General features: G+C 41.3%; 1 protein-coding gene and 1 long non-coding RNA gene across 2 annotated transcripts; both read right to left on the bottom strand.

Moving 5' to 3' along the window:
• Window positions 1-75: 75 nt before the first annotated feature.
• LOC142884012 (uncharacterized) lies at window positions 76-672 on the bottom strand. Its single transcript, XR_012926106.1, has 2 exons — window positions 530-672; window positions 76-446 (listed from the first exon to the last, which is right to left on the bottom strand). It is a non-coding gene; the product is annotated as an uncharacterized LOC142884012 (long non-coding RNA).
• Window positions 673-3,230: 2,558 nt separating this feature from the next.
• Window positions 3,231-10,129, bottom strand: slc6a4b (solute carrier family 6 member 4b). Its single transcript, XM_076019523.1, has 13 exons — window positions 9,821-10,129; window positions 8,901-9,035; window positions 8,583-8,802; window positions 8,294-8,432; window positions 8,054-8,188; window positions 6,956-7,059; window positions 5,846-5,973; window positions 5,639-5,751; window positions 5,317-5,448; window positions 5,133-5,232; window positions 4,931-5,031; window positions 4,484-4,651; window positions 3,231-4,352 (listed from the first exon to the last, which is right to left on the bottom strand). Exons 1-13 carry the CDS (start codon window positions 10,044-10,046, stop codon window positions 4,272-4,274), a joined length of 1,782 nt encoding a protein of 593 aa, XP_075875638.1. The 5' UTR covers window positions 10,047-10,129; the 3' UTR covers window positions 3,231-4,271.
• Between the last annotated feature and the right edge of the window lie 1,424 nt (window positions 10,130-11,553).

The following is an 11,553-nucleotide window of genomic DNA, read 5'->3' as shown; positions in this document are numbered from 1 at the left end:
CAATGTGTGCTTCTTTAAAATGAAATTAAGTCATTTTAGTGATTTTATTTGACCAAAAACGTGCAAACGCATATACTATCCAACTTCATTTAATTGCATCCCTTACAGTGTAGCACATTGTGCGTTCAAAACAAATACAAAACAATACAAAACAGTGCATATTTAATCTCAAACAGCAGCAGAATATGTCTTTAATGAACTTCCTCCATCACAGCAGATGACACCCAAGCGGTGATGCAGCTCCGCCGGAGCTCCCGTTAGCTCGGCCTGGTCAGGGAACCCGGCTGGGACCCCGCCCCCCTCCTCCGAGGTAACCGGGAACCGGCCGCTCGGTTCGGGTTTTTCCGCTCTGCGAGGTTTTCAGCGACGGTTGAGCGGCTTGTAGACGCACACAGCCATGACCACCATCAGCAGCAGCAGCACCGCGAGGACACTGCACAGCGTCACTGAGGACAGAAAAACGCAGAGCAGCGCGTGACGTCACCAAACAGGGTCCTTGCTGAGACGTCAGTTCGGCGGAGTCTCTCACCTAAATCCTGTTTCTCCAGCACCACATAGGCTCTCTCCGTCAACCGGGGCTCCTCGGCCAGCGCGCTAGCAAGCGCTGCTAGTGACATTGTTGCTGTCCGGGATGGAGAGGCGAGGCGCAGCATCACAGCGGTGCAGCGGCAGCAGGAGGAGGGTGGGTGGACGTTGGAAGTGAGGGGAGCGTCTCTTTCCAAACGAGCATCCGGGTCCTAAAGCCCGCCTCGTTTGGATGGTTGCTCTGGAGCGGGAGTCCCCAACCCTTTTGGCACGAGCTAGTAGCTACTTCACGTGTCTGTCATATGAAGGACTACCAGTTTGCTAGACTCTCACGAAATAACAAACTCTCTGAGTTATATATTGTTATTAATGATACTCATCTATGTGAAGACACAATAATGATCAACAATGACTTAACGAGGTTGGATAAAATTGAATTTTAGACGTATTTTTGCGTCTAAAAGACAACGTTTTATCAGAATTAATTGCTATATTCCCAACCATTAGCTCCATGTTTTCATTAAAAAAAAAAAAAAAAAAAAAATCCCCCCAAAAAAAAAAAAAAAAAAATATATATATATATATATAATCCTATACTAATGGTTGGTTAGGAGAGCACAGTGGGCTGACAAATATATTAAAAAAAAATGTAAAATCTCAGTTACCGCTGACACCTGTCAGCATCTTACAAAATGACTTGATTTATCTAACCATGGGTTTACAACAGATGAGGTACAAATTGATGCAAACTGATAAACTAATATTAACAACTACTCATGAACAAATATCCAAGGAGAACATGAAATCCTGGACCCCTCAGCCTCAGAAATATTTTTTTCTTCCGTAGTTACCTTTTGATTCTCAGTTTTTTTCCTTGTGACCAACAAGTAATTTAGTGATCTCACCTGACTGATAACTGTAATGTCACTGAATTATTGATATAAGCTCAACAATTTTGCATGTAATGCCAAGAAACGTACAGTGTCAAATACAACACACATCCCCCAACGCCCTCCTTTACTGGTAACCATTAAACAAGTGCGATGCTTCCGTCACGTTTCCCATGTCTGAAATGTCAGAGAGCAACAAAGAATACTTATAAAGGTCAAGCTCCTTGGGGTTATGTCCTTATTTAATTACGCTGCATGACTGATGTTTATGGCCTTTACCTTTCCCCTCGCAATAAAACTAAAGCTTTCACACAGTCACAAACACTTATTGTTATTAATTATGTACCGGAGAAGCTTGATGAGCATGAGTAAATGTTACGCACGTTGGTTTCAAATGAAAATGAAACGTCTCCTGGATGAATTTATTGAAAGAAAAAACATCACATATTCATGACAGCAAAATGGATGATTACATAAAAATGGTTCAGGTGTCAAACCCTTACATAATGTTCCATTTGTGATCAGCCCACTAAATTCATTGCGATCACACACATCAACTAGTCAGAAACATCTCATAAATGATTTTTTAATTTCTCCTACAATTGGTTTGATCCCATGTTGCCAATGGAAAAGCAAACGTGATGAGAATCAAAGAGACATGAGCAGAGTGTTGGATGCTCATGTCACCTTTTTTTTTGTTTGTTTTTGTTTTTGTTTTTTGCTTATCAAGAGTGCCCGACAAAGATATACCAATAGATAGACCCACTAATTATTCACCTGCAGGTTAAAAAGTAACGGAGGGTTAATAGTTGACTGAGGTCTTTTTAAACTTGGCCTCATCTGGCTACTAACTTTGTTACTTGTTTCTTCTGTTTAAAACGGTATTGTAGTTGTTATTGCCGCTATGTATCTTACACTTTGTCTTTTGTACTGCAAGATGCTACTATTAATAGATTCACTTTCAAAGGTTTTGGGTGTAAAACATGCAACACATGCCAATCCTTGAGACCACCTGAAAGACCAGACCAGATCTGCTTGAGGTTGCTGCCTCATAAAAGGAAGGTATTTCTTCCCACCGTGGGCCTTAGTGCTTGCACTCTGTGAGAACCACTGACTTGCGAGATCTAGTTTGTGATATGTATGTAAAGTTTCCTTTGAAATGTTTCTACAGTGTGGCGCTATATAAAGAAAGGTGGCGTGATTTCATTAGAGTTTTCCTTCATGTGCTGTTAGCCGTCAATAGCAGGTAAAGAACAACCCGCCGAGCTGTCTCTCTTTCATGTGTCCCCTGTGCTTGCCGGCGCTCCACATCAATAGCAGTCAGTGACACAAAGGGCCTTTGATGTACGTATGCACGTCCATCATCCACAGGCTCACTGAGGAATCATATGATCCAAACCACTATCTAACGCTGAACACCTAAACAGTTGAATAAGTGAAGATCTGAAGGGCACTCTTGTGGAAAGATGAAGAGCATATGCACGCGTGCCTGTGTGTGTCTCCGCTCCATTGGCTTGCTAATTGGACATTAATACGCGTGAGCCACAACAGTAGAAACATCATTACACGGACAATGAGGTGAACATACTCAAACTTTCACAAAGAGGTGGAAAAGATGGTGGAACCTAATGACCTGATCGCCAGTCATCTTTTTGTGTTCATACCAGCAATGAAAACACAAAGAAGACATGTACAATGTATAACATGGTTAATTTATATGCAATTGCAGAATCCACAAACCAGGTTGGAAATGACTGAAAAAAAAATAATCATACCTCATCCTTGGACTGACTAAATTATCCCTTAATATAAACAGAGTAAAAAGCACTTTTAGATTACACATAATGATATTTTTGTGTGTGTCCTGAACATGGAACAGTCTTAGAGTGAAAAACACTGGAGAGGCACAATATCAGTACAACCTTTACAATTTGTATACATACAACTTTATATTCAGGCAGATTAAGGCAAAACAGGCAAACAGGAGTTATGTTTAAGCCATCGAATTATAAACTAACATTGAATCACACTGGTATATATATTGCAAATATACCCCCACATTAAAATAAATATTTTCTGATATTGTAAAATCAACTAATTACAATAAATAAACATCTCCCTTAAATACTCACTGAGCAGTGTATTACACCAGAGAGCTGGCATGAAATCTTATGCTTTGATCTATAAATACACATTTAGTACAATACAAAGAAAATTTAGAAGGGACTGCAAGAATTTATAAAGTTGTTTTAGACTGGGTCTCATTTAATCCCCTTGTACTGGGGGAAAACTATGGAATATAGTAGTCAACATCAAACTCTCAATATTTGATCACACTGCTACCCATATATCATTAGTTTGCTGAATAAAGTTTCTTTATTTGGTTGTATATATGATCTATATGAACTGTCAAGTGAAACACTAATACCTTCTCAATAAAAACCTCACGCAATCGATGAAAAGAGCAGATTGTAGCACATAGAAATACATTTTTCCGTGGCTTTGTTTTTTGAAATAGAATGAACGCAATGGATTAGGAGAAAAACAAAAATGAGTCTATAAATACACCCACACAAATGCAACATTGTAAAACAGTAACATGCAAACTCTGCATACTTTAATGTGGATGTGCACACGCCGTGTTCTGAGAATTACGAACAAAGCAGCTTTTGCCACTTTGCAGAATGTGAGTAGTGGAACTAAACAATCACATGTTCAATATCATGAAGAGGTTAACAGTCAAGATGTCTGATAACTCAAAAATGTATTATGAATGATGAATTACGGGCAGGGTACGGATTAATTTTCTGATGTATTTTATATATTTTATAGTACATTTCTTAATTTTTTTTATTTTCATGGCACAGAAACCATGTTGAGGTTGTCACTATGGATTTCCGGTATGGTCCTTTCTGGTCTGAGGCACACTGCCAACCTCTGCAGAAAACAAAACGATAGAATGATATTTAAGGTTATTGCAAAGGAATGTACATATATATATATATATATATATATATATATACATATATACATATACATATATACAATATGATACATTTTTTTCTGACCTGTTTGAGAGATCCAGGAGTCCACACCAGCTTGTAGACCATGTAGATGGGGATCCACATGAAGGATGAGAAGCCAATGAAGTATCCAACTGTGATGCTCCAGTCTGGGTACTTGTGGTCAAACAATGTAAGCTGTGGCGCCTTGAGGAGGGAGCTCACTATGATATACTGAGAAGAGTTGGGGGACGTAAAGAATTAAAATATGATGAATGTATTTTAATATAAAAGTCTGAACTCTTGTAAAAACTGAAGCATTGGTGTAATGAGTCACATACTCGGATATTACACAGAAGGTACAAGATGGCTGAATAGTACAAAACAAATGGAATGGCTGTTTAATTTTGTCCACATAAATGCGTATAATTTGACTGTGTTCAGAGCAACGACATAGTTTTGTTTTTGTAGTAAAAACCTCATTTAAACACTCTTGTGTTTCATGCGTCTTACCGCCAAGAATGCTGGACTGATAGCCACCCAGCACACCCTCCAGAACAATCCTGGGGCTTTGCCGAGCATGGCCTGAACGTCACTGCTGAACCTGCTGATACCTAATTGAGGGGGGAAATAAATAAACCTGAGAGCTGGTTGTGTTTGTTCTTTGAATGACAATACTGTGGTTAACTGTCTGCTGTGGGTGATCGACGTTTACCATAGAACCAAGAAACCGCGATGGCCTCAAGGAAACCCACGGCAATGATGGAGCTTCCCACTCCAAACTCCTCCAGCAGCTTCACCACGTAGGCGCCACCCTGTCAGGATTATTCAGTTCAGTCTGGTCAACTGGGATTTAAGGGACATGACTCTTTTATCTTGTTTTTCAGTGTGAAACTTGCATTGGTAAGGGTGCTGAGAGAGCCCAGGAAGCAGACCACAACCAAGCACAAGACGAAAAGTTCCCGCCTGTGGTATAATTGATCCGGGAACTCATCCATCACGGCGGTGATTATGGCCTCCAGCCCACCGAACTGAGAAAACAGAGTTCAGGACAAACATCGCTGGGCTGAAGATTTGACGTGTTTCTCACATGAAATGAGAAAAAAGGCTACATAGCCTGAAAACTACCCCACAGCTGTCTCTTTCGAATGTTTTTAGTCCAAGCTGCATCACTCATCAGTCAGGCAGTATCAGTACTACATTCATTCACTCGGTTAATACCGTGCTGTCCAGCCCCAGCGTGATCATCATCACGAAGAAGATAATCGCAAAGAAGGTGGAGCCCATCATGTTAGCAATGGCTTCTGGGTAGGTTATGAAGAGTAAACTGGGCCCTGAAAGCAGGAGAGTTGGGATTTTTTTTTAGATGATCTGCTGCATGTGTCATGTCACATGGTAGGATTTTGGATTGGACGCCTGCATCCTAACCTTTATCCTTGGCCACATCCTCCACCTCCACCTTCCTCATCTCCGCCATGTAGCCCAGCACGGTGAAGATGACAAACCCAGACAGGAAGCTGGTCATGCAGTTCACAAAGCTGGTCACGATGGCATCTCTGTTGAGAAGAAGGTACCGCCACTGATGAGGGCATGAATCACAAAAACTGTCAACACTCTACACTCTATTAGAGAGGTTCCAAAGTCATCTGACTGTCTGTAGCAAAGTCTTGTGTCATGAATGTCTGGCACATGGTATCATTTTCCAACATACAAGAGCCCACTGAAAAGGTGTTTGAAAGGGGAGGGGAAAACTTGAATGAGGCAATTGACAGTTTAGCCAGTTCAACCCAAAGTCTTAGAGCTAAACCAAACCTAATTGGTTCTGGGACCATAAGAGCATTGGGTTCTCCTAGAGCTTTCACAGTTAAATAGGTCCTCAAATCATTCATCATAAATCTTGCAAAACTTGGTCGGGGTTTTTTCAAACTGTTTCAAACTATGTGTTAGAAACTACATATTTTCTGAAATAGAAACAGCATCTTCCTTGGTTATTGAAGTCAGAAATTAAAATTCAAAATCCAGCAGCATGTTCTTCTTTCTGTCCATGTTCTATGTATTTACTGTACAGCTGTTTACTAATTGCATTAGCCTCTCTGTCTTAGACACACACACACACACACACACACACACACACACACACACACACACACACTCATGTTATTAGTCATACTAGAAGCCAACGTTTGTACCCTCCAGTGTTCTGCTTGGCATTTATCCACGGCGTAGTATTCAGCGCTCCTGCCTTCTATCATAGCATCTCATTCACCTCACAAGCAGCAAACGGCCCCTGTTGCTGGGGTGGCTTTGGCTGCATCTTGTGCACTGAAGCCATTAAACTCGTTTTTTTTTTTTGTTTGTTTCAGCAGCAAGGGTGACTATTTATCCCAGAAAAGTGCAGAAAAGGTACAGATGTTTGGTCCTTCTTTTTTTTTTTATTATTATTATTATCATGAAGCCTCAGCTTCCACCCCCTGCAAATCCTGCGCTCCAGCCACAGATGTGATTCTGTATGAGTCAGCCGCCCGACTCACTTCTTACCGGTAGCAGTTATTTGTGAAGGGATTGTAGCTGGAGAGAGCCAGGAGCACCCCGAACCCGGGCCCAAGGGAGAAGAATATCTGAGCGGCAGCATCCACCCACACCTTCAAAAGACACAAGGTTTGACAGAAACGGGATGTTATTCCACCCAGGGCTCCTGAGTGCGGTGCTGGAGGTTGCTATGGGTGCTGAACAGCACAACAAAACTGTTTCTCTTTTATAGACTTTTTTCCTACACAATCAGATGATGAGATATATATATATATATTTATTTTTTTTTAATTACTTATTAAGTGGACTTTTTCCTGACTATGCAATTGACTCAGCCAAGAGGTGTTTTGAGTTTGAGTCGGACCGAGATGCAGTGGCCTCACAGCTGTAGGCAGGGAGATCTGAAGAGGAGCAGGCATTCGGCGGGTAAAAAGAAGAGAGCAGCATTGGATATCAGTGGGTGAGGCAGAAAGGAGAGGGGGGCTTTGTTAATGGGCAGAAAATCTAAACCAATTATGCATCTTATTATCCTGCTCTGTGGCTTATTTATGCATCTCATTTCATCTCATCCATATTCCTCTCCAGCGGCAGCACTGACACATGTTGATCAACTGGGCGGCGGCGAAACTGAAAGGAAGGTGTTTGGAAAAAATATACTTATACATATACATATATATATAGAGAGAGAGAGACAGAGAGTCATATTCTAAGAAAGTGAATCAGGCTAAATATGTTCAATTCCAGCCCATCATGCCTGGAAATCTTAATGCGTAATTCAATTAGCCAATTGATGCAGCAAGTGTTTGCAGGACTGTGGGAAATCAATGTCCTTGTTCGTGCATCTCAGAATAGAACTACACGTGAGATTTTGCTGTTAAATCCAGACATCATTGGTTGTCCCTCGTGAAGGCCGTTTTTTTGTTCTTCCTGTAATCCTTCACATGATTGTGTCAGCTGAGGCGACTCTTCGCAAGGCAACAGCTCCTTTTAAAATTTGCAGGTAGGGGGTCGTTTTATACGGACGCCCTGCTTTTAAAAGACAAGGACTGTCATTTCATGAATTGATGCTGACAAACGAGTTCAGCAGACCAACTTTGCACCACTTACACTGGTTTCCAGGAGCTTCCCCCACTGGGGTTTAAGGTAAAACACCACACCTCTCCAGGCTCCTGGCAGAGTGGCGCCTCTTATCAGCAGGATGAAAAGCACGATGTAGGGCAGGGTGGCGGTCACCCACACTACCTGGAGTGGATGAAATGGGGGAAATCAGGAAATGGGGAGGGGGAGGGGCGGTGCTGACAGCAGTGGAAGTTTTTTTTTTTTTTTTTTTACAGAGTTACGTGGTACCTTCCCTGAAGTTTTCACCCCTTTCCAGAGGCTGAAGTATACGATGGTGAAAATGAGAAAAAGGCACAACATCAACTGCCAGCGAACCCCTCCGACGTTCCTCAGCCCCGAGGACTCGTGGAGCTCCAGAACGTTCCTCCTGCCGAGATGAAACACATGAATCACCGCAGCTCCGCGGACTTTTTACTTCCCCACGTCGACGTTGCTCGCTCGGAAATGTTTGCGTAGAGTATTACTGTCAAGCTATTTATACATGTGGCTCCTGTTACTCTCACTTACGTGCACTTACGTGTAAAATTCCTCTGCCGGGGACCTGGAGGAATTGGTCCAAGTGACGTTGTCCTTCCCGAAATAGTCGGTACAGTGTGGGGTGTTCCACGCGTTGTCGCAGTTGGTCCAGGGCAAGATGCTGGAGAAGGACGAGTAGAAGTAGAAGAGGGCCCAGGCGATGATGGTGTTGTAGTAGAAGGACACGTACAGCGCGATGATACATATTGCGTATCCAATACCTGGAGCAGAGGAGAATGATGGAGCAGAATGACAATAACGCAGTCAATTGCACTTGGACTGTTTTCTTTGGCTTATCAACGACTTATCGGCACCTCACCTTTGAAAATGGGACAGATGTGTTTCCATATGGAGATGGCTCCAGTTCTGTGGAACTGTCCAAGCGCCAGCTCCATGTAGAAGAGCGGCACACCGCCAAAGATGGCCATCAAAATGTACGGGATGAGGAAAGCACCTGGACAGAGATGCACAAGGTCTCACGGGGCTGTTGCACGCAAGAGTTGACAGTGTTTCGATTCATGGCTGCTAGATTCAGAACATGAAAAAATTTGAAAAATAATCAAAATGTAACCTCTGAAAATTAATTTAGATCACGTGATCATGATGCTGAATCATATTTCCTTCGAAATTTACATTTGAAGGAGTGAAATTTGCATTTGGCACAACATTGCAGAATGTTTCAAGTTTAATATTAGTCCCACATAAAATCGATACATTTGATTTTTTTTTTTTTTTTTTGGCAAAGAAAATAAAAATCTTTACTTAATCTTCTGATTATTACTTTTAATTTTAATTTAATATGTTTTTTTAAAGGTATGAAATAAAACCCTGAAATATAATCTAATCTTAGCTGTCTCATTTAAAATAAACAGCCTCGAAGATCGATGAATCACTAAGGCAGTTCATGCAGAGACGGAAAAAATCCGTTTCCCCCAAATCTTCATTTATTGCACTTTTATTAGTAGAGAAAATTATTTAGCTGCTAAGATCGGGCGGAAATAAGGATTGGGAAAAAACTAGAACGTAAAAAAAAACAGTCGTAAGAAAAGTTTTGTGTGGACGTGAAGCCAACTGATGCGCACTTCAGAAGCACGGACAATTTCTGTCGCCAGATGCGCAGTCTTAACCCCTTTCCCTCTCTTTTTAAAATACAGTTCCATTTGACATCACGTAAAAAAAGCTATTATAAAAAAAACTATAAAAGTGATTTTTTTTTTTTTTTTTTTACGCTCAACTTACCGCCGCCGTTCTGATAACAAATATACGGGAACCTCCAAACGTTCCCCAAATCCACCGCGAATCCAATGACTGACAGGAGAAAATCCATCTTCTTGCTCCATTTGTCCCGGGAGTCCGTCTGCGTGATGGCCGGCACCGGGACGGCGTTGTTGGGGCTGAATCCCGGGTTCGGGGAGCCGTGGTGAGTCAAACTGTTGGCCATGGCTGCGCTGTCCTGGTGGGCCATCGGACTGGGGAAAAGTCAGCTTGAGAAGCGCAGAGGAGGAGGAGGAGGACGATGATGGATGGATGAAAGGATGGTTGGATGGTTGGATGGATGGATGCAGCTGGAGTGATGACAGGGCCGAGTGGGAGGAGTGGGTGGAGATACCTGTGGGTGGAGGCAGGTCACTCAGTCTGCCTTTCCCTGACAGTAGCTCTCAACTCCAAACTTCACCAGAGACCTCATGCGTTATGGAAGGTCCATACCAGTGAACCCCTTGCATTGTCTGATAGCACCAGCAACAGTAAGCAGTAATTTATTTATTTTTTTCCCGTCATGATATGTGTTACAATCAGAGATCAGTTATGCCACAAATTATTTTTTTTCATTATTATTTGTATATATTTAGCCTTCTTTTTTTTTTTTAGAATAGTCCCTGATATCAACGATCTCTTTTACACAGGAGGCGTGGCCAAGAATAGCAGGAAGACTTAGTTTGAATGACACCGACTCACAAATTGATTCAGTCGCCAGTAGAAATAAAATGAACCACCATAATCTGTTAAAATAGTTTCATGTTATCGATCATGATGCATGTCTCTAAATTGCAATAGATTCTTCTTCTTCCTCTCATGTTTCCACCAAACTTCACTCAATTTTTATTTATTTATTTATTTATTTACTCACTCACTTACCTACTTTTTAAATGTGTTTGTTTGTTTATTTTCTTTTATTTAAAAATAATTTAATATTCTGCAAATTTTTGTAACTTTTATACTTTTATTTTCATTATAGTGTAATATATTTTATTATAGTATTCCACAAAGACAAGAGCGTATGTTGGTTTGTTTTGTATGTTTGTTTGTTTTTTTCTGGTGAAAGGCTATACAAATTAATGTGTTTATTCTTACTAAATGTCAGTGATTGTGTTGAGCTTTCACAATGCATTGTGCATGAACTTGTTCATGGGCTTTTTGAAACTTTTTATTTAATCCAACCATTGTTGTTATTATTTGGAATAGAGATTCCATGGTTAGTTTCCAGTCAGATGTGCGAAACCAGAGAGCAACTGCTGCAAGCTGCTCGTGAAAGTAGAGAACCAAGAAGAGAACCGAAGAAAACAGGAAGCAAGAGCAGCTTAACAGTTGCTTAAGAGACTGAATTTATCCAGATAGTTTAAACTAGTAGGGGGGAAAGAAGCCAGTGGGAAACCCAGCTGAACTTCCAAGAGTTTAATACAGACAGCTATAAATACCTCCTTGGGCCATCTTGGCTTCCTGATGCTGTGCTAATACAGTTTGGCGAGGACAGCAGAATAGAATCCCTTCATCTTAACAGTCAGTCATTAGGAAAAAACCTAATAGAACGTCTTTGTAATCAAATCCACCGCTTTTAGCACTGAGCACTTCCAAATGGCTCCCAGAGCAAAGACCACACAGGTTTGAAGACAGAAAGTGCTGCAAATGGAAATGCTGTTGGGAAACGGATACGACACAGAGTCAGAGCGATGGAGCATCGGCATGAAGTTGTC

Source organism: Nelusetta ayraudi, unplaced genomic scaffold (genome assembly GCF_046127955.1).
Source record: "Nelusetta ayraudi isolate G7.1 ecotype Tasmania unplaced genomic scaffold, CSIRO-AGI_Nayr_v1 ptg000010l, whole genome shotgun sequence".
Classification (NCBI taxonomy): Eukaryota; Metazoa; Chordata; class Actinopteri; order Tetraodontiformes; family Monacanthidae; genus Nelusetta; species Nelusetta ayraudi.
The sequence above is the reverse complement of the archived record's forward strand: the minus strand, read 5'-3'. Positions and strand labels throughout refer to the sequence as shown.